The sequence below is a fragment of the Schistocerca piceifrons genome, chromosome 4 (assembly GCF_021461385.2).
Source record: "Schistocerca piceifrons isolate TAMUIC-IGC-003096 chromosome 4, iqSchPice1.1, whole genome shotgun sequence".
NCBI classification, from domain to species: Eukaryota; Metazoa; Arthropoda; class Insecta; order Orthoptera; family Acrididae; genus Schistocerca; species Schistocerca piceifrons.
In genome coordinates this window covers 538,533,049-538,559,262 of record NC_060141.1, presented here as the reverse complement: position 1 = coordinate 538,559,262, position 26,214 = coordinate 538,533,049, and the positions used below count along the sequence as shown (strand labels likewise).

General features: G+C 41.7%; 1 protein-coding gene across 1 annotated transcript in view; it reads left to right on the top strand.

The window, feature by feature from the left end:
* LOC124795524 (very-long-chain enoyl-CoA reductase) overlaps positions 1-22,579 on the top strand; it is a 58,119-nt gene extending 35,540 nt beyond the window's left edge. The window contains exons 4-6 of the mRNA XM_047259595.1: positions 3,915-4,131; positions 20,780-20,972; positions 22,298-22,579. Coding sequence (XP_047115551.1) covers positions 3,915-4,131; positions 20,780-20,972; positions 22,298-22,425 — 538 coding nt within the window. The 3' untranslated portion in view covers positions 22,426-22,579. The remainder of the gene's footprint in view (positions 1-3,914; positions 4,132-20,779; positions 20,973-22,297) is intronic.
* The last annotated feature ends 3,635 nt before the right edge of the window (positions 22,580-26,214 follow it).

The following is a 26,214-nucleotide window of genomic DNA, read 5'->3' as shown; positions in this document are numbered from 1 at the left end:
CAGTTTCACTACAATATAAACTACTTCGAACAGCAACAAATATGCTACTGTCAACTATATTTAGCCTATCCTTTCTGTCTCTAGTGTTAGCCAGCTTTCATACTTACAAGATTTGAGTATCAGTGCTTCCTATTAGCGCTTGGACTCTGGCAACACAGCCAACACAGCTATGGCAATTTACGACTGTTATGCTGATGCTTCCTAGATCTACAGGGTGTTACAAAAAGGTACGGCCAAACTTTCAGGAAGCATTCCTCACACACAAAGAAAGAAAATATGTTATGTGGACATGTCTGGAAACGCTTACTTTCCATGTTAGAGCTCATTTTATTACTTCTCTTCAAATCACATTAATCATGGAATGGAAACACACAGCAACAGAACTTACCAGTGTGACTTCAAACACTTTGTTACAGGAAATGTTCAAAATGTCCGTTAGCGAGGATACATGCATCCACCCTCCATCGCATGGAATCACTGATGCACTGATGCAGCCGTGGAGACTGGCATATTGTATCACAACCGTCCACAATACGAGCACGAAGAGTCTCTACATTTGGTACTGGGGTTGCGTAAACAAGAGCTTTCAAATGCCCCCATAAATGAAAGTCAAGAGGGTTGAGGTCAGGAGAGCGAGGAGGCCATGGAATTGGTCCGCCTCTACCAATCCATCGGTCACTGAATCTGTTGTTGAGAAGTGTACGAACACTTCGACTGAAATGTGCAGGAGCTCCATCTTAACCCGGATGAAATCATAACGTGCTCCATTGAGCATAGGTGGAAGAACATGGGGCCCAATCAACACATCACCAACAATGCCTGCCCAAACGTTCACAGAAAATCTGTGTTGATGACGTGATTGCACAATTGTGTGCGGATTCTCGTCAGCCCACACCTGTTGATTGTGAAAATTTACAATTTGATCACGTTGGAATGAACCCTCATCCGTAAAGAGACCATTTGCACTGAAATGAGGATTGACACATTGGTGGATGAACCATTCGCAGAAGTCTACCCATGGAGGCCAATCAGCTGCTGATAGTGCCTGCAGACGCTGTACATCGTACGGAAAGAACTGGTTCTCCCGTAGCACTCTCCATACAGTGACGTGGTCAACGTTACCTTGTACAGCAGCAACTTCTCTGACGCTGACATTAGGGTTATCGTCAAGTGCACAAAGAATTGCCTCGTCCATTACAGGTGTCCTCGTCGTTCTAGGTCTTCCCCAGTCGCGAGTCATAGGCTGGAATGTTCCGTGCTCCCTAAGACGCCGATCAATTGCTTCGAAGGTCTTCCTGTCGGGACACCTTCATTCTAGAAATCTGTCTCGATACAAATGTGCCGCGCCACGGCTATTGCCCCGTGCTAATCTATACATCAAATGGGCATCTGCCAACTCTGCATTTGTAAACATTGCACTGACTGCAAAACCATGTTCGTGATGAACACTAACCTGTTGATGCTACGTACTGATGTACTTGATGCTAGTACTGTAGAGCTATGAGTCGCATGTCAACACAAGCATCGAAGTCAACATTACCTTCCTTCAATTGGGCCAACTGGCGGTGAATCGAGGAAGTACAGTACATACTGACGAAATTAAAATGAGCTCTAACATGGAAATTGTTTCCGGACACGTGTCCACATAACATCTTTTCTTTATTTGTGTGTGAGAAATGTTTCCTGTAAGTTTGGCCGTACCTTTTTGTAACACCCTGTATATCCTTCCTCTGTTTGGCCTGCACCCATTAAGACTGAAGACCTTTTTGTGTTTCCCAAGGCAGTTTAACCTAAGAGACCACCCAGTACACGCCACACAGCACCCATTGCCTGTGTAGCTACCTCTATGTGCAATGGACTCTTGACGTATTTAGTACAAGCTTTGGTGCAAGTTGAGTAATCTGCAGCCCCTGATTCAGACCCTCCATTTGAGTCTGTACCAGGGGTCTGCAATAGGTCCTGTTGACTGTGCTGCAAATGGTCAGCTCTGCTTTCATCTTGTGGAGATAACTAGCAGCCTTTACCACTTCAGATACTGTTCAAAACCTGAGGGAATCTCTTCCAATCCAAAGTGACACACACCACTGGTATCAAAATGAGCCACCACCTGAAATTGGCTGCACCCTGTGTCCTTCATGGCATCTATAACGTCCAATTCCACATCTGGACTCCACCTCGTATGCACACGGAGTGCACAGTGGCTTTCTTCCCCTCCTTGGCATGTGGTCACCCATAACACCTAACAGTGGAGCTTCCAGCAATCAATAATCCCACCTGTGTGCCTGTCTGGATCCTGCAGGCTGAGAGGTTTTCTATGAAACAGGACAAGCAACTTCATGTGGCTGAGGGACATGGTCAGCCACAGATAGCTTAGTCTGCTACATGCCGAGATGATCTCTCACCCGACCACAGGTGTGGGGTCAGCCTCAATGCATGCAGTAACTGGGCATGCCACCAGTGTGGGCTGACTGGCAGACATGTGGGTCATGCTGGGCGTCAGTTGGATCCCTGCGGTCAGCCCACAAAATTCATGCCCATCCACTGTGGCCTCAAGCTATGTAACCAAAGCCAACACAGGCTGGAACTGAGAGCAAAGTGTCACCACCAAATCGGCTTGCATCCGCATGCTACAGTCACAGTCCCTGTCTCTACTAAAGATGGCAGAAAACTACACTACACAGACAAACAAACAGCTATTGACACATGCTGTGCAAATCTACGGTAGACACTAATGAAAATGCAACAACTGTGTCTTTGTGAATTAGATTAACACGCAGAGATTCAAAAACTGAATACCGAAGCACACTCATCCCTTGTCACATTATTCTAATTGACATCATGTCCTTTGTCATGGTAGCTTTGCAAAAGTTGCTTGCAGCATTCCAGTTGAATTTTTTTGTTCTTTCCTGAAAGACAGCGTAGTACTTACCCTTGGTGCACAGATTTTGCAGAATTCTAGTTGTAAATAGCTGACACTTCCCTTGGATATTCCAGTGTGGTTTGAGATACGCTTTTGAGTGAATCACCAATCATTTTGAATCAAATTGTTGATGAATTTGCAGTTTTTATTGTCTGTGGCAATGATGGACAGCTGTTTTGTCTTTCACCAACAATTATAGCTTTCCGCGGCTTCATAAAATTTTACAGTAGTGCAAAGATTTCCCACTTGCTTTAAATGTTGAGAAATATAAAGCTGTGCTTTTCACCCCCCCCCCACCCCCCCACCCCCCCCAAAAAAAAAAAAAGAGAGAGAGAGAGAGAGAGAGAGAGAGAGAGAGAGAGAGAGAGAGAGAGAGCGCTACTACCAGGCTACAATATCAGTGGGTTGAAACTGTTATCATTTCACTCTCAACAAATATCCATATGTAACATTTTATGTGGATTAGAAATGAAATAATCTCATAGGTATTGTTATAGGTAAGGCAGATGGTAGTGTTCGGTTCATGGGTAGAATACTTAAAAACTAGTCAGTCAGTCTACAAAAGACATTGCTTTCAACACTCCCTTGCAACCCATCAAAATATTTTTCGAATGTGTGTCATCCATACCAAATAGGAGTAGCAGAGGACATTGTACATAAAGAAATAAGGGCATCATGAATGATGAAAGATTTGTTTTATCTGCAGTAGAGTGTAATAAAAATGTTCAAAAACCTGCATAGACAAACAAAAATTATCCCACAAAACCTTAGAAAGTTTCAAGAAACAGTATTAATGAAGTATGTGTTATGCTATCTGTAAGAGAAACCATAACTATGTAATATTATTGAAAATGGTAGCCTTTTGTACAGTATACACTTTCCTACAAGTTTTACTAGGTTGAATTTAGTTTAGGTGATCCAGAGCCCCTCGGGATTTTAATTTTTGGTCATATCTATGAAACTCAATGTGTAAATACTAATTTTTTTTTTACAGTATTGCAGCAGCATGCTGGTCTCTGCATTATGTCAAAAGGCTGCTGGAAACCATATTTGTACATCGGTTCTCTCATTCTACTATGCCCCTACGTAACTTGTTCAAGAACTGCACATATTATTGGGGTTTTGCTGCATATGTTGCATATCATATCAATCATCCACTGTATACTGCTCCAAGCAATATCCAGATTTATTCATCATTAGCTGTTTTCTTGGTAAGTAGTAAGATTTTAGTGATTACTTGTGACATATTTTAAAAAGTGAGAGACAGCCCCTCACACTGCAATTTAGACTTTAGTATGCTTCTCTATCTGCCCCAACATCTTAATCGTTCATTTATCAAGCATACTGCAAGAGAATGTATTTTTCTTCATTTCCACCTTCCTGGTTGTTAAGATAGTTAGGTATGGTGAAGATCCAGCATGGTTCAGTACCAATATTAGATTATTTTATTGTAACAATGAGAGCTGCATACAACTAAATTCCTAGTTGAGAAACAAAACCGGAATGTCCAGCAAGGTGTAATGACAGTTACACTACAAAGGTGTGTGGAGAAAATAGCCAGACTTTACATGCTGAACTGTCAAAAAATCTTTGAAAATTTTGGTCCTCCATAAAATCAGCCAATGAAGAAATTTTTATTCCATGTGAACACCTTGCCTAACACCACTGAATTGCAAACACTACATTCTGTCTTCCGAACTACATCCCCAAAAAGATCACAATGCAGAAATGGAACTGACAGTGGAACCAGTTCAAAATGCTAGAAAGAAGGGATACATGACTTGATGAGTGTTTGCTAAATTCTGTATTGAATATGTGGAGCAGCCTGCCCCATTTGCCAGCATCAGTTTGCCATTGGTTATTGCAACAGGACAAGCAACTTCATGTGGATGAGGGACATGGTACCTGTATACTGCTGTTTCCAGGTACACATGATTGAAATTCCACATTGAAGCAAAAAGAACTAGAACAGTTTTTTGGAATGTTCATTACAGGTACCAAAATTTTGTCACATGTAACAGTGACACGTGAAAAAGGCAGTTGTCAAAGTATGGTGAAACTCTGCAGAGAGGGTACTAGTATAAGAAGTGCCAATTTTGTGTATGGAAGGATGACAAGGATTTGAAAAACAATTTGTCCATTACGAAATCAAATATTTTATTCTAAATTCTTTTTTCAACAATTAGAAAGATTACATCTGACATCAGACAATTAGAAGGAATTAACCAAGATTTATATATGAAAGTTTTTGTGCCATCTTACATCGGCATGACAGTGGCTTTCCACATGTTCCTCTTTACCATCTCAAAAATGGAGAAAACTTGTTTGTCAGGTTGAAGCCTCCATCTCACTTGTTGCAAGAGGTTATCTTTTGTATACTTCTCTGCAGGATGAGGTGAATTTTACTTCAGAAGTAGTCTATGGAAATAACATTTACGACTTTGATTTTACCATATAATTATTGCTTTTACCTACTAACAGTTTTTTGAGCTATCTTGCTAATTAATCATAAATTCCCAGGAATTTATGAATTTTGGAAAGATTTAAAGTGCATGTTTTCATCTTCTAGTACATATGGCATTATGCCATAATAAAGAACCAAACATGAGGTAAAACAGTACTGGTACTCCAAGAAAATTTACATTCCGAAAACCACACTGAAAAGCTTAATATCACGTCAAGACCTACTTCATTTGGAATCTGGACATACCAATGTGCACTATAAGCCAAATTATGAATTTTAATATGGTTCACGAAATTCTGATGCTCTTGGAGTATCCTCTGATTTTTTTTCTTTTATGACATAATGTAAGATCTTTAAAGTTTTACACGTACGAACATAGGGGCTCCCTTGGTCATCGTAGCTGTGCAAGTGTGGCGACGCATGTTATCTGGTGCTCTCTGGCAACTGATGAAACGAACCTATTTTTAACAGGTCGCAGGAAAATATTGTGAATGGTGGTTTCAAAAGCATTAAGCCTAATTGACAAAACGACATTGGGTTGCGCCACTCATTGCGTAGAAAGAGTTACATGCAGATGGTTTCATGTATGACTGTAGACACAGCAACACAAGTATGCACTTCAGTTACATTGTTTTGTGGGTTCCTGAGTTGTCTTAAATGAAAGTTTTGGCAGCTGCACGTCGCTCATGTTGTGATGGAGCAAAAGTTCGTTGTGTGGAACCAGTGCATAACAAAAAATAAGAAACGTGTTTCGATTTGTGGCGGGATGAAAACGTCAGCTCAGTTGCTCAGCAACCTTGTGGAAATAATTTGTAATGAAGACACAAGAAGTTCTTTTAATTATCTTAGAATGACACCAGAACTGTTAAAGTTTCTTCTTAATGGAGTTAATTATGTGATAAGGAAAAGATACTGTAGTGCATGAAGCACTGTCATTAGAACTGAAATTACATATCACATTGTGTGCATTACAATCGAGAACACTCTGAATGCTAGAAGATGCAGTTTTAGTTGACGACACTTTTCATTAACAGTAATAATTATTAACATTAATTTCCAGTAATAATTATCAACATTAACAGCCATAATTGTTCAGAGCAGGCTGCATTAAGAAGAGAATGGGTTGCAAATTATTGTCTTGAAGATAGATCTGCACAGTGGCAATATTCCAAAATTCAAATATATGTGCTGTGACATTTTAAAGAGATGGATATTGATTAAAGCATGCAGCTTCTTGATTTTGTGTATCCTTCCCTCGTGTCAACACTATTCCATAAAAAAGAGTAAGTCAACTCAAACGATGGGATTTTAGTCTTGTAGACGAGAGCATTTCCACAGCCAGAATTGTACTGGGTTGTATTTTCTTAACTAAGTTGTATATGTGCTCCTAATTCAATAAATTGTACCCTGCAGCTCAGGTATTGTCAAACCATTTATGTTCTGATCACACATGACGATCTCGGGGGCATCAATATGTTGCTTATTTTTTTTTAATCAGCATCACTGAAATCCCACAAACGTCTGTGCAAAGCATAGATATTCGCAAAGCGAACATTATTTTCCATTCCGCACTTCATATTTGTTTGTCCACACTCTGTGACATACACAAACTCAATACTCTGGCAACTAGTGCCGCCAAATTTGGAACACATCGAAAGCGTTTAGTTTCACTGAGTTGGGCAAACACGCGGGGCCTGAAATTTAGCAACTTCACTAATTTTAAGCCATCGCAGAACTGTATGAGGTTCAAGTAAAACATGATACCCATTTTTTGTTATTGTTATTGACCTGATGAAATGAATAAAACGTATTCCAGACGTGTATTTGCAGTAGTTTCCCAGAACATCCAGAGAAGAAAAGACGCAATTTCATAAAATTTTTAATTTATTAACGACTTGGCTCAATTTGTTTTTGTAAATTACACACAACTGCACAAAGTTTTCGACAGAAGTTGTAGAGAATTTAATTTTGGAAAAATGATGGTAATAGTGTATGAATGTCAGATAATCTGCTTTTATTAATACCCTAGCACGTGTGAATTCATATTAAACCGGAAAAAAGAAAGCTCAATGTATTTAACAATAAATGTTAAAAAATGTCTCCACCGACTTCAATGCATTTAGTTGTGCGTGTATAAACAGATTTCGTTGTTCGTTCCAGTTTCACAGGGTTGTTCTTAGTGTTGTAAAATTCCCGGGAATTTAAAATTGAAGAAATATTCCCAGGGAACATTGCCGGCAATATTTCCAAAATTCATAAATTCCTGGTAATTTATGATTAATTAGCAAGATAGCTCAAAAAACTATTAATAGGTAAAAACAGTTAATTATATGGTAAAATCAAACTCAATAGCTGAAATATATTTTAAGATAAAATTTTAATTAAATAAAATTCCTGGGAATTTATAATTTTAAAAATTAAATTGCTCAAATTAATAGGTCAGTGTGGTATTACGTGATTTAAAAAAACATGAACACACTTGTATGTTCCAAAAATATTGTAATTGAATAAAATCATTAGAAAAGAACCAGAATGTAAAATCTTATAAAAATCAAATTAAAACTACTAAAAGGCAAAAGATTTAATACAGCATCTTTATTTTCCATATTCAATCGTTTTTAAAGTTCCATAGACACTGTCAGTCTCAATGTCCATTAAATCATCTTGATCCTCCTCCTCTTCTACATTTCCAAAAAAAAAAAAAAAATTTAGTCACTTGACATGATCTCATCATCTTCTTCAATCTCAGGATTTCATCTTCTTCTTCCTGTCCTCCTGTTTCCTCTGGGTTGTCTTCTGCTTGCTTGCTTGCTTGTTTCTTTCTTCTTCTCTTTTGGAGGTGGAGCATTCAAGAGCTTCCAGTTGTAAGAAAGAAATGTCAGGTTTGGCGCTCACTCAGAAGAAATACAGTTTCTTTTCTTAGAATGCAACCAAGAAAACTTACTAAATGTACGCTTTGTGGCAGCTGAAGTTACTGGTGCCCCCAATATTCTTATGGCTAGATGTGCCAAGTCGCAGGTACCTATCAACCTCATCCACCATAATAGAGGCCTGATAATTTTATCCTTATCGTCCATCCTTTCCCAAAGAAACTTTCTTGAAAATAAGCCTTCCTTGCCTCTGTAGTCGGCTAAACTTCCTCTTACTTTTAAGACGTCCAAACCCATATGCTGAGCACAATCACAAACAAAACCTATGGTGTCTAGTAGTTCTGTAGGGTTGAACAAACTTCCCTGCATTTTAGGGTCCAGCCTAAATGCTGCAAGATGGATTGGTCGAATCCCAAATTTTTTCTCTCGATGACCTTCTCCATGACTGTCTCTTCTTCTGATTTTTGCATGGATGATGTTGGTAAGTTTTCCTTCATACTTTGCTCTAGTTCATTTAATTTTCTGGCCACTCTATGTATTTGTGGGTCATTTGATTCAATGGATGTGATAAGATCAACAATTAGTTTCAGCAGATTTATTATTTTTTCTATTCTAACCCAAAACACAGCATTGTTTAGTAGTTTTCTTTTAATGGATGGGTCTAGATCAGCCTTTTCATTGATGATGGCCAGTGTTTGGAGGACCACTTTGTTCGATTGCAAGCTCTCCAAAGGATTGGTTCAGCATCTCCTGCAAAAAAAAATTATTAATGATAATGAACGATTTACTAAAGGCACAACAAAGAATAAAAACTATTAACTTGTGCCATCTAAAAAGTTTTTATTACTTTTAAGAAATGGGATAAACATAACAGTACTTTTTGCTTTATTTCCAATCCCGAGTAAAAATTATGAAGAAAATAATCGATATATCACAACTACACCTACAGTGTACACAAACTACTTCCGCTTTACACAAACTACTTTCGTAATTTGCCTTCTTAATACAATGAAATACATACAACATTCTTAATGTTCAACACCATAAAAACAATTTATACCTACAGTATAATAAGATACAAAAAAGACTACTATAAATGCCCGTTTTCATACCAAAGAATAGTAGGCCTTAAACAATTTGAACTTATATTTGTTTGGTTATCCATGTGATCAAAAAATGCAGTTATTCTTCTTGATAAACTTGGGCTGTAAAAAGAAGTCCCAAACGGTCCGTTCTTTCTTGACCATTTTGTAACAATGAAGAAAAACACAATAATGAACAAAATAGGAAGCGGCCTACTCAAAGGTATTTGAGTCACTTGCCGCTTAAATGTTAAAATTTCACTCTCTCATCTCACACAAAGTTCTAATTAAACTGGTTCTTTAACTTGCAAACATACTTGTCAACTGAAAAAAAGTATGACTCTCTCTGAAAGCTGCAATAATGTAGGGTTTCTTTTTTTTTTTTTTTTTTTTTTTTTTTTTTTTTTTTTTTTTTTTTTTTTGAAATATTCCCTCTTTTGTCTTCTAAGAATGAAATTTCCCAATTACAACTCATTGTAATTAAATTACACTTAAGACCTACAAGGTGCTATCCAAAATTTTCGGAACTGGTGCTGCTATCTGTTGAACACATTATCTTTGGTCCCCCAGGGGGTCCACAACTCTTTTGTGGACACGTGCGTAGCGAGCACGGGACCCTGAGCTAATGTGGCCCTCCTTCCTTTCCGGGCTGCATACCTTCCCTTCCCTTTCCGCATCCTTCCCCATCCCCCATCTTCGCCCCCCCCCCCCCCCCCCCCCCCCCTCTGGCTCTTTCCTTCCCTTTCTCCCCCTCTGGGAGTATGGTTTGTGCCTACGTCCGGAGACGGACGCTCGAAACTATTCCAAATTCCTTGCTTTCTACACTTGCAAGTCCTCGTCCTTCCTCTGTCCTTCTCTTTTCCTTCCCTCTTCTCTTTACCTTTTCTCCGCTGCGGCGTTTGAGACCCCCCTCTTCTTTCCTTTCCCTTTCTCTTTTTTCCTCCCTGTGCGTGTCTGAAGGCCGACCCACGCACTTCCATGCGTAGCCGGTGGCGGGGTAACGCGTAATTCCCCGCCCCGGGTAGACAGGTAGGACACGTACGTACCCCCTGGTAACGGCCAGGCCCAGGGAGGGGTGATTACCCGAGCTGATACCTTCCGAAAGTGCCGATTGGTCCCTCCGTCCGTTTGTCGGGAGGTGTGACCTGAGGTGTGAACAATCACCTAAGGCGGGTGTGCCCTCAGTGAGGGCCCCCACAAGGGAGGAGCGCGCCATCGGAGACGCCGGTAATCATGGGGGTTTCTTCCGCAATGGTTTCCTCACCTTCCACTATGTCTGCTCACAAACGTAAGTTCACTGAGTCTCAGCCACAGTCAGTTCTTCCATCGTTGCCACAGTTCCTTGTTGTTTCTCGGTCTGACGAAGGTCACGACTTCTCCACGGTCAACCCTTTCATTATTCAGAAAGGTGTCGACGCAATTGCAGGTCCTGTAAAGTCTTGTTCCAGATTACGGAATGGCACCCTGTTGTTAGAAACACACAGTGCCCTCCAGGCACAAAAATTGCTGCGTACTTCTCTGCTCCACACCTTCCCTGTCCGGGTGGAACCGCACCATACCTTAAATTCCTCGTGTGGAGTCGTTTATACACGCTCCCTCTATGGATTGTCTGACGAAGAAATTCAGCACTACCTGTCTGACCAGGGCGTAACGGCTGTTCATAGGGTTACGAAAAGGGTTGACACGAACATCATTCCAACCCGCACTGTCTTCTTGACATTTGACAAAGTTCAACTCCCATCGAAAACCAAAGCAGGCTGAGATAATTTCCATTCGCCCTTACGTCCCAAACCCTACGTGGTGCTATCGATGTCAGCGGTTCAATCACACCAGCCAGTCCTGTTACAATCCGGCCAAATGTGTTACGTGTGGCAAGGATGCCCATGAGGGTGCTTGTCCACCTCCATCCCCTCGCTGCATCAACTGTATGGGTGACCACGCTGCTTCCTCTCGAGATTGTCCCGTTTTTAAGGACGAAAAGCTCATCCAGGAAATTAGAGTAAAGGAAAAGGTGTCGACCTTTGCTGCTCGAAAATTATTTGCCAGTCGACAGCCCACCATGCCTCAGAAAGGAACATACAGCACTGTCCTTGCTTCTCCTCGGCCAACGAAGGAGGCAGCCACGCAGACTTGCGACCTCACCTTTAGTGCCACGGTCGTCCGATCGGCCAGCGCAAAGATCGCCCGTTCAACCTCACCACTTTCGCCTGCCCACTCTATGGCTCACCCTTCGTCAGGTTCTGCTAAATCTCGAGCCCAAAAGTCAGACGCCAAGTCTTCGAAAAAAGAGCATACTCGTGAAGAGTTTTTACGTACCGCAACTTCACAACCATCGGTTCCTCCTTCATCTAAACATCATACTTCCAAGAAGGCTACAACGAAACCCAGTTCCTCTCCTTCTCCGCCAAGGCGTGTCCCATCTACAGCACCACCTGGCGGAAATCGCCCTCGGCCGTCTTCTGTGTCGCCGAGGCGCACTGCTGGTGGCCAGTCAACCGGCCGATCGCTGGTGGCAGGAGCTGCTCCTGACCAACCTATGGATCAGGATCTTCTGCCTTCGACTGAATGCCATTCCATGCTGTCGGTCGCAAGCTCTGAGCAGTCGTTGAGTTGACAGCGACCATGGTCACATTCCTCCATTTTCTGTTCACCCTATGTCCATTATCCACTGGAATATCCGCGGCATTCGAGCCAATCGGGATGAATTGTCGATCCTCTTACGATCCTACTCGCCGGTCCTCTTCTGTCTTCAGGAAACAAAGCTGCGTCCCCATGACCGCTTTGTTCTCCCTCATTTTCAGTCCGTTCGATATGATCTCCCCTCTGTCGAAGGCACTCCAGCACATGGAGGACTCATCATTCTTCTCCATGAAACTCTCCATTATCACCCAATCCATTTAAACACTTCCTTCCAAGCTGTCGCCGTCCGTCTTTCCCTTTCTCTCTTTGTACGGTATACATTCCATCGTCCACACCAATGGCACGAGCTGATCTCCTTCATCTTCTTGGTCAGCTTCCACCTCCCTATTTGCTGGTTGGGGACTTCAATGCCCACCACCCGCTTTGGGGATCTCCACATCCTTGTCCACGTGGTTCACTATTGCTAGACGTCTTCCACCAAGCGGATCTAGTTTGCCTCAACACTGGGGGGTCCCCACATTTTTGTCTGCCTCCACGACCAATTTATCTCATTTGGACCTTGCGGTCGGTACTGTTCCGCTAGCTCGGCGCTTCGAATGGTTCGCTCTTGATGATACACACTCGAGTGACCACTTTCCATGTGTCCTTAGACTGCAGCCTCAACTGCCATATATGCGCTCGCGACGCTGGAAGTTTGCCCAAGCCAATTGGACACTTTTTTCGTCTCTAGTGACATTCGATGACCGTCGCTTTCCTAGCGTCGACGATGAGGTCACATATTTTACCAACGTTATTCTTACAGCTGCGGAACGTTCAATACCACGCACCTCCGAATTGCCCCGGCGCCCCCGCAGTTCCTTGGTGGAACGAGGCATGCCGTGACGCAATACGTGAGCGGCGAAGTGCTCTTCGCATTTTCCGTCACCATCCAACTTTGGCCAACTGTATCCGATATAAGCAGCTCCGTGCGCGATGCCGTCGCGTCATCCGCGATAGCAAGAAGGCAAGCTGGAAATTCTTTATTAGCTCATTTAACACCTTCACTCCCTCCTCGGAAGTTTGGAGTTGGCTTCGACGGTTCTCAGGCGCGCCTAGTTTCTCCCCGGTCTCTGGGCTCACTGTAGTGCATGATACCTTAGTGGACCCCGTCGCAATTTCTAACTCATTGAGTCAGCACTTTGCTGAGATTTCGAGCTCTTCAAATTACCCGCCAGCGTTTCTCCCGAAGAAGCGTGCAGCGGAAGTGCGACATCTTGCTTTCTCCTCTCAAAATCACGAAAGCTACAATACTGTTTTCTCCATGCGGGAACTCCAACATGCCCTCTCTTCTTCTCGATCCTCCGCCCCAGGACCGGATGGTATCCATGTCCAAATGTTGCTGCATTTATCAACCCATAGTCTGCGTTACCTCCTTCGCCTTTATAATCGAATTTGGACCGACAGTACCTTTCCCAGACGATGGCGGGAAGCTATTGTCGTTCCCGTTCCGAAACCTGGAAAGGACAAACATCTCCCCTCTAGCTATCGCCCCATTTCTCTCACGAGTAGTGTCTGTAAGGTTTTGGAGCGTATGGTGAATTACCGTTTAGCTTGGTGGCTGGAATCCCGCAGTCTTTTAACACCAGCCCAATGCGGATTCCGAAAGCATCGTTCTGCAGTTGACCATCTTGTTGCTCTCTCCACTTATATCATGAACAATTTTCTCCGGAAACGCCAAACGGTAGCAATATTTTTTGATCTGGAGAGAGCATACGATACCTGTTGGAGGACAGGCATCCTCCGCACACTGTTCTCTTGGGGCTTTCGAGGCCGGCTGCCCCTTTTTCTTTGCGAATTTATGGCAGAGCGCACATTTAGCGTGCGGGTGAACACTATTCTCTCCCGTACTTTCTCCCAAGAAAACGGGGTACCCCAGGGCTCCGTGCTGAGTGTTGTACTGTTTGCCATCGCCATAAATCCAATTATGGATTGTCTCCTTCCTGATGTCTCGGGCTCCCTCTTTGTGGACGATTTTGCGATCTACTACAGCTCTCAACGGACCCGCCTTCTTGAAAGACGTCTTCAAGGATGTCTCAATCGCCTCCACTCGTGGAGCATCGAAACCGGCTTCCGTTTCTCACCCAGTAAGACCGTTTGTGTCAATTTTTGGCGACGTAAGGAGTTTCTTCCGCCCTCCTTACATCTAGGTCCTGTCACCCTTCCGTTTTCAGACGTCGCTAAATTCTTGGGTCTTATGTTTGACAGAAAACTGTGCTGGTCCTCCCACGTTTCCTATCTTTCGGCTCGCTGTCTGCGATCCCTTAACACCCTCCGTGTCCTGAATGGTACCTCCTGGGGAGCGGACAGAGTGGTCCTTCTCCACCTCTATCGCGCCTTAGTGCGCTCGAAATTGGACTATGGAAGCATAGTCTACTCCTCTGCTCGGCCGTCTATTCTTCGGCGTCTCGACTCTATCCACCACCGTGGATTACGTTTAGTGTCTGGAGCTTTTTACACCAGCCCTGTGGAAAGCCTTTATGCTGAGACTGCTGAACCTCCGCTGTCCAATCGGCGTACAGTCCTTCTGAGTCGTAATGCTAGCCATCTGTCTTCCATGCCTGCTAATCCAGCCCATGACCTTTTTTTCGACGCCTCCTTTGATGTAGGGTATGCAGGCCGCTCCTCCTCCCTACTACCCCCGGGAGTCCGCTTCCGTCAGCTGCTCCATTCTCTTTCCTTCCGCTTTCCTAAAACCTTCTTGACAACTTGGGGTACAGCACCGCCTTGGCTCCGTCCCCGGATCTGCTTGCTCCGTGACCTTTGTCAATTTCTTAAGGATGGTACCCCTACACTTGTTTATCGTCGGGCATTTGCTGCTCTATGTGCACAAATGACGGACGCCACATTTATTTACACAGACGGCTCGAAAACATCGTTAGGTGTAGGGAGTGCCTATATTGTTGGCGACACCCCAAATCACTTTCGGCTTCCCGACCAGTGTTCGATTTATACTGCGGAGCTTTACGCTGTTCTCCAGGCTGTCCACTACATCCGCCGCCATCAGCCGATACAGTACGTAATCTGCTCAGATTCTCTCAGCTCTCTCCTCAGTCTCCAAGCTCTTTACCCTGTGCACCCTCTGGTCCACCGGATTCAGGACTGTCTGCGCTTGCTCCACCTGGGGGGCGTCTCGGTGGCGTTCCTCTGGCTCCCGGGACACGCTGGTATCTGTGGGAATGAGGCGGCCGATATAGCGGCCAAGGCTGCAGTCTCTCTTCCTCGGCCAGCTATTCAGTCGCTTCCCTTCATCGATCTACGGAGCGGTTTATGTCGCAACGTTGCTCATTTATGGCATGCGCATTGGTCAACACTTCCCCATAATAAATTGCGGGAAGTGAAAGCCCTTCCTTGCGCTTGGACCTCTTCCTCCCGAATGCGTCGTCGGGAGGAGGTAATTTTAGCTAGACTCCGGATAGGGCACTGTCTTTTTAGCCATCGACATCTTTTAAGCGGCGATCCTCCCCCACTCTGTCCCCACTGCTCTCAGCTGTGGACGGTAAGACACCTTTTAATTGAATGCCCCTATTTTAATCCGTTACGCTCCCGTCTACAGCTATCGCCTGATCTATCGTTTATTTTAGCAGATGACACGCGCTCAGCCGACCGCGTTCTCCAGTTTATTCGTGACAGTGAAATGATGTCAGTCATTTGAAGCTTTTTTTGAGGACAACCACCCCCTTTCTGTAGTAGATTTTTAAGCATTCCTTCTGTTTTTAGTTTCTCCAATTTTATGACTTTGTTCCCATTGCTGCTGGTTTTCAATTTCGGTTTTTTACTGTTTCCTAAGTCACGGGCTGGGCGCTAATGACCATAGAAGTTTTGCGCCCTAAAACCACAAAAAAAAAAAAAACTTATCTTTGGACTAATAGTCACCATCACCCTCGAAGTAGTTCCCATCCGCATGTACAAACTGGTCCCAGCACTTCCGCCACTGCTCAAATGTTTTCTGGAAGTGCTGTTCTTTGAGGGTGGTTATCACTGCCAGCGATGCTTCTTGAATCCTCTCTAGTGTCGAACCGATGACCTTTCAACTTGAGTTTCAGTTTTGGAAATAGCACGAAGTCACAAGGTGCCAAATCTGGCGAGTACATTGGGTGGGGTACAACCGCCATGTTGTTTTTTCCCAAAAAGGTCCTGGTTAGCAAGGACGTGTGGCAGGACACGTTGTCATGATGCAGCAGCCAGTTCCCTAGACGCCAGAGTTTGTGCCGTTGTGGCTGCACGTTTTCTTCACGGAGCCGTCACAAAATGTCACAGTAGTACATGGAATTCACTGTTTGGTTGAGTGGGACGAATTCTTTGTGCATGATTCCCTTGGTATCAAAGAAAACGATGATCACGCTCTTCACGTGTCTCACTTTTTTTTGGGTCTTGGAGAACCTGGGCTGTTCCACTGGGACGATTGTTGCTTTGTCTCTGGGTCATAACCGTAAATCCAGCTCTCGTCGTTGGTGATAACCCGAGACAAGAAGGTTGGATCATCAGATGTGGTCTGACTAAGGTCCACGTACACTTAAACACTCTGTGCCTTCTGATCGGCAGTTAAGATCCTTGGTACAAATTTTGCGGTGACACGATGCATGACCAATTCATCAGTCAACATTTGTTGACATGTCTCATAACCAATACCCACTTCATCTGCAAGGTCTTGAATGGTTCGACTTCGATTCACAGGAACCAATTGTTGAAGTTTGGCAACAATGTCTGGCTTTGTGCGACTAACAGGCCTTCCAGTGTAAGCATCACCTTAAACGTCTTTACGACCAACCCTGAACCTGGCATGCCACTCTCACATGCTTACGGCTTATGCTCTGTCCCCCAAACACTTGTTGAATCATTGCAAGTCTCTCCGTAGTTTTTTCCTGAGATTCGCACAAAATTTGATACACATGCACAGTTCTGTTTGCGGATCCATCGTAAAATCACCACACACCAAACACAGAGTATACGGAAATCACTGTGGACATGGACCACGTACTCCCAGCTGAATGCCACTCTGCACGCTGACTCATCAGATATGCAGCCCTCGCAACCTAGCGGTGCAAACATATACTACTACTCCTTTCCAGATGGTAGCACCAGTCCTGAAAATTTTGGATTCCACCTCATAAACCATGGTTATAATCAACTTAATTAGCTTTTTTATTTTAATACTTCTTTTTATTTGAGCACTCTTACTTATTTTAAATTATAAATAAAATATTTGGATAGGTTTTATGTTCAGGTTTATATGGATCTGGACTAAACATCTTTGTGTGAAATAAACACATTTTTTGGTTTTCAGTGTTTTAAATATCAAAGAATTAGCCCTAGAACTGCCAACATCGAAATAATCAACATTTTAAAAAAAAAAAAAAAAAGTTTATAAGATTGATATGCCATCTGAGTAACTAAAATACACTTGGAATTTTGTTTATTCAATTTTTTTAAGTTTTCAGTTGATGTTAGGAATATTTCAGGCTAAAAAGTTTCTTTTAAATTCGTGCGAATTTTGTAAACTGTAGTCACTGAAAATGGCATTTTTGGGGAAAAATTACAGCTGAGATTTAAGATGGTAAAATATTAACAATTCTAAAAGTGATAGTGAAAATGATATTTTTGGAAAATAAATTTATAAATCATAATTCATCACAGGAAATGAGTTTTTGAATTCTGAAAGGAAAAGAAAAAAAATGACCTAGTCATTCGTTTGGAAAAATTAAAAATACTTCAGATCACAGCCAGTTGAGAATTACACCTCCAGAGAAATATTTTGTAAGTTTAGGTTTCATTCAGAGAAATATGGGGGTTACAACTAGCCAAAAAATAGGCTTAGTGAAAATTTTAATTAATTATTTTTCCCACCAGACTTATGGTAAATGATGATTTGCATGGAATTTGCAAGGAAATTAATGCATGGAATGATAAATCTTGGATTAAAATGGCTGAATTTACTTTGTAAACCTAGATCAGTTTGGATTCCATAGAAATGTTGGAACAGGTGAGGCAATACTGACCTTACGCCTTATCTTAGAAGAAAGTTAAGGAAAAGCAAACCTACTTTTCTAGCATATGTAGACTTAGAGAAATCTTTTGACAATGTTGACTGAAATACGCTCTTTCAAATTCTAAAGGTGGCAGGGGTAAAATACATGGAGCGAAAGGCTATTTACAGCTTGTGCAGAAAGCAGATGGCAGTTATGAGTCGAGGGGGCATGAAAGGGAAGCAGTGATTGGGAAGGGAGTGAGACAGGGTTGTAGCCTCTCCCCGATGTTATTCAATCTGTATATTGAGCAAGCAGTAAAGGAAACAAAAGAAAAATTCGGAGTAGGTATTAAAATCCATGGAGAAGAAATAAAAACTTTGAGGTTCGCCGATGACATTGTAATCCTGTCAGAGACAGCAGAGGACTTGGAAGAGCTGTTGAACGGAATGGGCAGTCTGTTGAAGGGAAGGTATAAGATGAATATCAACAAAAGCAAAACGAGGATCATGGAATGTAGCCGAATTAAATTGGGTGATGCTGAGGGGATTCGATTAGGAAATGAGACGCTTAAAGTAGTAAAGGAGTTTTGCTATTTGGGGAGGAAAATAACTGATGATGGTCGAAGTAGAGAAGATATAAAATGTAGACTGGCAATGGCAAGGAAAGCATTTCTGAGGAAGAGGAATTTGTTAACATCGAGTATAGATTTAAGTGTCAGGAAGTCGTTTCTGAAAGTATTTGTATGGAGTGTAGCCATGTATGGAAGTGAAACATGGACAATAAATAGTTTGGACAGGAAGAGAATAGAAGCTTTCGAAATGTGGTGCTACAGGAGAATACTGAAGATTAGATGGGTAGATCACATAACTAAGGAGGAGGTATAGAACAGAATTGAGGAGAAGAGGAGTTTGTGGCACAACTTGACAAGAAGAAGGGACCGGTTGGTAGGGCATGTTCTGAGGCATCAAGGGATCACAAATTTAGCATTGGAGGGCAGCGTGGAGGGTAAAAATCGTAGAGGGAGAGCAAGAGATGAATACGCTTAGCAGATTCAGAAGGATGTAGGTTGCAGTAAGTACTGGGAGATGGAAAAAGCTTGCACAGGATAGAGTAGCATGGAGAGCTGCATCAAACCAGTTTCAGGACTGAAGGTAACAACAACAACCTAGATTTAAGGTTCTCTAACTGTTAATAAGTGTTAAAACATTCAAAATCTAAAAATTTTCATAAATTCCCAATTTTTGGGAATCTTCCCGGACCAAGGAGATATTCCTGGCAATATTCCCATTTTATAAGTTCCCTCCCACTGGGAATATACCTGGCCGACACCACTACTCATGTGTATTGACTTTGTCCTCATAAATTATGTCTTTCATCCCTCTCCATGCACAAAAATCCATCGGTTTTAAATCGGGCGAAGTTCTGAGAGTTTCGTTTTCTGAAGTGCTGATAAATTCTCCCCCAGTGTATAAAACCATAGCCATTCAAAGTATTGACAACTTTTCAGTTCCGAGGGAAAGTATACTGTCACTCAACACGGAAAAAGTGTGTTTTCACCGAGGAGAAAATTCATTTTTAACTGGTAATAATCCAGAAATTTTTTTTCTTTGCCCACATATACACCCTGTTGCAGATTTATGCCAGTGGGAAAGTGGAGCCTGGCCAAGATGCTCCACGGTCACCAGCCGAGCCTTTCACCCTCCTGCATGTGCTCATGCCACCCCACCAACTCAGTTGGCTCAACCCTCATCATGGTTTGCTCCTAGCCTTGCAGTCTGCCAACCTAAGTAGATTCCAGACACTGTCCACAGCTGCCAAGGCCACTGCCTCTGTATTGTATGCACCAGTTATGGGCCGGTGGCACGCCACCACAAATAGCTGCATCCTCAAGCCACAGCAAGGGCCACATTTCCACCAGTCCTCCTCCTTCATTAGTCACCATCTCGGCCTCGTGGGGCATCCATACTGCATAAGCAGGCGCGCCCTCTTTGTGGGTGTTTCCACCTTCTGCCTCTCCTGATGGTTGCAGCCCCTCCAGCTGAAGCTGCTGGGCCTTCCTGCAGTGCCTTGCTGCCACTGGCAATTCCTCTGCCAGCTGGACTAGTGCCTTCAACACCAGTGCCCCCAACTGAGTAGATGGCTAGCACAGAATCTCCTTCCGCCACCGCTGTCATCACCTGCAGTATCCCCTGCTGAGGCCATGGATGTTTAAACAGTCAACCCATTGCCCACATCTGGACACCACCCTCTTACCAAGGGGAAGGGATGCTATAACCCTGTACGTAATACTTCAGAGACGTGCCCACAGCACCAGATCACAAGTGCGCTACACTTCGAATATTCCACCCAAGGGCATCTGCGTGGGCCGACCATCAGAGGCTGCCTGTGGTGGGCCACATGACTTGTGCATGTGGCACTTCATCTGCTGTGCTGTCTAGAGGAGCTCTCCTCTTAATGATCTCAGCACAGCAGGCACTTACACTTATATTGTGTTTGTACTTATTATCAGCAACTGCTTGTATCAGTATCTGTATTGTTTCTATGTATGTCTGTATTGCCACATGTTGTTACTGATATGTGGGAGAAGAATAAACTTTGGTTCATTGTGGCCATGCTGCTGTTTGGGTACAATACTTACCCTTGGCATTCTCATCAAACAAATATATTTGAGAACGATTGAAGAAATCGTTGTGCCATCAGTTTTTTTAATATATATATATATATATATATATATATATATATATATATATATATATATATATATATGTGTGTGTAATGCTCTCTATTTCTGCTTCCAGGTTTGTGAACTTGGTAATCTGAGCATTCATGTGGCTTTACGGAACCTTCGGCCACCAGGCACAACAATCAGAAAAATTCCAGTTGCCACAGGCAATCCTTTCACGACACTGTTCAATTTAGTGTCTTGCCCAAATTATACATATGAATTTGGAAGTTGGTTTGCATTTTCTGTTATGACCAGTTGTTTACCAGGTAAGATGGTTGCTAGTGATATAGTAAGTATCAAACAAAATAAAACTGAAATGCTTAGAACAACATGTTGCATACTGTGCTTTCCGTGTGTGTGAATTGCCCCCCGTTCTTGGAACAGTTATGATGTTGCATTTTTATTTCTTTAACTTTGAAAGAAAATATATAATAGTACAAAAAGCAGTAGTTGGTTTATTTGTATATCATATTATCAGAGGCATACAATATGAGCATTATGGCAGCCAAATTAAAATTGGGATTTGACATTATAGTACTGAAAACTAGAATTCGGCAACATCGAACATGCTAATGATAGATTTTGTAAAGTCATAAGCAGTACAGAAGGCCGAATGTAAACAGCGCAGAACAGTGGTCCGTGTAGAAGTCACTTAGCTGTCTCTGCTGTGCTGCTGGTTCTTGTCACAGATCAATAGTTACTTGAAGAAATGTGTTTTCAATGTGAAGTATGTGTTTTATACTGAATGTGACACTTAGCAGCACTGTTATTATAATTGGTAGTATAAATAAAAGTAGCATGCCATTTGACGATTGTCAGTACATGGATTTGTTAATTATGGACAACAGTGATACTTGTAGTGTTCATAGCTTAAATATTAAAAGGCTTGAATATGCTAAATGGTAAACCCGGTTGATATTCATCAGTGTCTTCATCACTAAGGTAGTGACAGATATTCAAGAATTTAGAGTGTGAAATATGCAGCACACTAGAGAACTATCTGCTTCAATGTGTGCTGAGATTGTCTGGAAACCGGTTCGTTTGCGTACAAGTCCTTCATAAATATCATAGCATTAGCAACTTACTAATGGTTATTGATGCTACATTAAACTCACATTGTTTTGAAATGTAAAAGTTGATCATTTATGTCCAAAAAATGTGATAGTAATGCAACAATGGAAGGTCCATATCAACAATTATGAAATGAATAGATTCCTACTCACTGTTAAGATGACACATTGAGTTGCAGACAGGCAAAAAGAAAAAATTGTTACACACTAAGCTTTTTGGCCCAAGCCTTCTTGGAAAGTGGCATTCTGGTGTGTGTCTCTGTGCATAACAGTCTTTTTGTTGTGCATGCCTGCAACTCAATATGTTATCTTAAGTGGTGAGTTAAAAAAATAAAAGGATCTTTAAAATAGTTAGAATTTCTTGCACTGGAGTATTTTATTTCTGACTGAAACGTTATTACTGGTTGAAACTTCTCTGTTCTGGGCATCTATTAATTACTGTTTAAAATTTCTTCAGTTGACTTAGATTGAAAATGTGGAAAGCATTCAAAAAGAAAATGAATTCTGCTTTTTTGTTGCAGCTGGAATTTTTGCTCTTGCTGGTCTGTACCAGATGTCTGTCTGGGCTATTGGAAAGCACAGAGCTTACAAAAAAGACTTCAGCAACTATCCTCGAAATCGTAAAGCAATCTTGCCTTTCCTCATTTGAGGAAAAAATTATCAATGACTGGGATTAACCATCAGAAGAAATGTGTTCTATCATTCCACATTAGTGGATAGTTGTTTTGGTTTTGGTTATGTGTGTATGTTTTTTAGCATGACTTGTAACAATATCAGTACAAATAAATATATTGTTGGTTGTAGTTCAATGTCTGGGAACAGTTTCCTAATATGTTGTATGTGTAAAATAATCTTAATGGCACTGTGTTTATCACATTCATGTAGCTACTGATCAAAGATCTTACATACAGTAGTTTAAAACTACTTTTGACTTCACAGTTTTTGTGTGTTTATCTTTGTTTGTGTTGTTCGTAGAACTTGCAGTGTATTCTATATTTTGATGAACCATTGAAAAAAACTAACAATTGTGGTAGGTTGATCAGATCATCTGGATAAATGTGATGGTAGCCTTTAACAAATGTGGGTTGCAGAATATATCATAATTGTATTCTAAATAGCAGTTATCTTCTCAGTGCAGAACAGGCATTATATCTTAATTTCCACAGTGTAAAAATAGAATATCTGTGTTGTATGTTCTGTCTATCCTTGTATAAAAATTTGGCTTGTACTCTACTCTACTCCATTCCACTCCTCTTCTGTAGCTACAATCTTACTTGCATAGTGACAGACTTTACAGATGATTTTTCTTTTTGTGAAACAACTAGTGAGACTAGCTAAGCATTTATTAACAAATTATTTGCAGTGTTATTTGGTGGTACTGTATGTTGTTTCAAAAAAAAATAAGGGAAAACATTAATTACTTTAAAAAATGCTTAGTTAAACATTCCCCAAAGAGCATGATCTATGTGTCACACACATTTCTCAGTGGCTGTCTTGAATAAAACATTATCTACAGAATTTGTAGTATACTGTCTATTCTGCATTGTAATTGTTGTATGTAGGGAATCCTGTGCTTGTTTATATAAATAAAACTGCATTCAGAATTCCCATTTGTTGAAGTTCTTTTGAATCAGTCCAGGTGAACAGATTGATTTACATAGAAGAGATTACATAGTCGATCATTTCCTAAATCACACTGTCGTGCAAGTTTCATAAATGGTCACACTGCCAACACACAAAATACTAGAAAAATAAACAGGGTGTATACGACCCGGGACATCCGGGAAAAACCTGGGAATTTTTTTGTCCGGGAGAAAACCGGGAAAAACCCGGGAGTTTTTTAGAATTCCGGGAATTTTTCATTGTTTTAGTTACCAGTTAAATTTTTGTGATTTTAACTGGTATGAACCAATACTTCAACAAAGAATGTTACTGTTTCCCGCTTCTGCAGAATAATACTGCAGCAACAAAACATGAAGGGGGGGGGGGGGGGGGAGAAACTTAAGTCGCAAAGGCATTAGGAAGAATATGCAGTGCTTCCTAACAACAAATTGCCTGCGATGAGCGTGACGTGACAGCTGTTTACATTAGATTCATTTGAGCAGTTGCGGGCGGGCTCTTGCGCATGCACAGTTGAGTCGTGTATGAGTAGTACCTTCACCTGCTTCTGGCTACAGATGTGTGGCTGGGCTAAATTGCTCCGGTTCGGAAATATCGTAGATCCGGGGCTGATGCACAGAGCAGTCCGAGTTGTAGTGGGGAGGTGGGTAGTCTCCACGTGACCTGTGTTTACGTTTAGTGATTTTGCTGTTTCCTCTTCGTTTATTGCTCTCACATTAAAAGAAAACAAAACGGATTTCTATGGCCGGGAGCTACCAAATGAATTAAAATATGTTCGCATAATTACGGAAGGCTCAAATATGTTGTTAGTTTCAGAGCAATGAAGTTATTTTTGTTGGTTTGCTGAAGAGATATAGCTCTTATTAATCTTTTGCGCTGAGGCAGTCAATTTATTTGAAACAAAGTGTTTAATTTCACACTATTGGCTAGTTTCAACTGTCCGCTACATTTCAAGTGCACATTTTCTATCTTCTAGTTCGTACAGCATTATGCCATAATAAAGAACCAAACATGAAATACAGTACTGGTACTCGAGAAAATGTACATCCGAATCTGGACATAGGATTGTGCACTTAAAGCCGAATTATGCATTTTAGTATGGTTCACGAAATTCCGATGCTCTTGAAGTATCCTTTGATGTCTTGTTTGTTTTATGACATGCGGGCTTCCTGCGTCATCGTAGCTGCGCAGGTGCGGTGACGCCTGTTAACTGGCGCTCTCTGGCAACTGCTGAAACGGACCAATTTCTAACAGGTCACGGGAAAATATTGCGAATGGTGGTTTGAAAAGTGTTAATTTCAAAGTAAATTTCCTTTTACGCAAGATAAACTATGTGGGAGAATGTGCAATGAATTTCTTAAATCGGAGAGCGTTTGACTCTCATTTAAAAATCAACGCTTTGAGGACGACCATCTAGAAGAATTTCGAGCCCATATCAGACATTTACGTCGTTATTAAAAATTTTACTGGCACATTTGTGTGGCGTTTGAAGTGTAACACGCGCAAAAAGATCAGCATTATATGTGGAAGCTTAGCTTCTCTTGCAGCTTATTAATTTTCGAGAGCAGTATTATTTGTGAAAGTTGTGTCTTTCTCTTAGCAACACTATGTATTTTAATTTAAACCAATAACTTTGTGTGTGTGTGTGTGTGTGTGTGTGTGTGTGTGTGTGTGTGTGTGTGTGTGTGTGTGTGTCCGCACTACCCAAGAGTGATCTTGCTATTGGTTGACTACATCACGTGTCCTATGCTGTCATCAGTTGGCGAGATCATGTGACATGAGCTATGACTGGCTTACAAAAGCGCGTCGCAATCTCTCTTTCATTGTTCAGAAAGTAACATGCAGTGTTTGGTGGAATCGAATTTATACCTCCGTAACACGAAAAAATGCAGCATACATGTTGCTGCACATCAAAGATCTTTCCAAAACGTGTTTTTTTCCCCCTGGGTTTCGCTTCCTAAAGTGCCGGCAAATTCTACGTCTGTGTAGAAAACCATAAACATTCTAAGGATTTATAAGTTTTACAGTGCCAAGGAAAAGTATACTGTCACTTAACACGGAAAAAGTGTACTTTCACCCGGGAGAAAGTGTATTTTCAACCGGGAAATCCGGGAATTTTTTTTGCTTGTCCATGTATACACCCTGAGGAGAGCTATTAGTTGCTCTATATCATTAGAACCAAAGAAACACACACACACACACACACAGTATACAGTTTATGGAATAATGTTAATACAGTTCACCATTTTATTCCGTCAGTAGCTGAGCCCATCTTTACTATTGTTATGTGTGTATAGTAAGAGCCTAAAAGAAACTTCTTGGCAGATTAAAACTGTGTGCTGGACCGAGACTCTAACTCGGGACCTTTGTCTTTCACGGGCAAGTGCTCAACCAACTTGAGCACTTGCCCGTGAAAGACAAAGGTCCCGAGTTCGAGTCTCCGTCCGGCACACAGTTTTAATCTGCCAGGAAGTTTCATATCAGTGCACACTCTGCTGCACAGTAAAAATCTCATTCTAAGAGCCTAAAAGAATTACAAATCATGAGACTTTGTGAAGCGTTGAGATTTCTTGTTTCCTCTTCATTTCATTACGATGATAATTATTAGACTGACCCTTTGTTTTCCTGTCTCTTATATTATTTCCCAGCATAGATCTTCCAAATGCACATTGAAAAGCTCTGTTTTTAAATGGATTTTACATTATAAGTCAGTGTATCAGTACCATATTAATTGCAAATTTCTGTTTAAGGTACACCAAAAGCACTCTTGACCAATTTTACTCTTCTGTTTGTCTTTTAATGTCCATTCAGTTCCTGT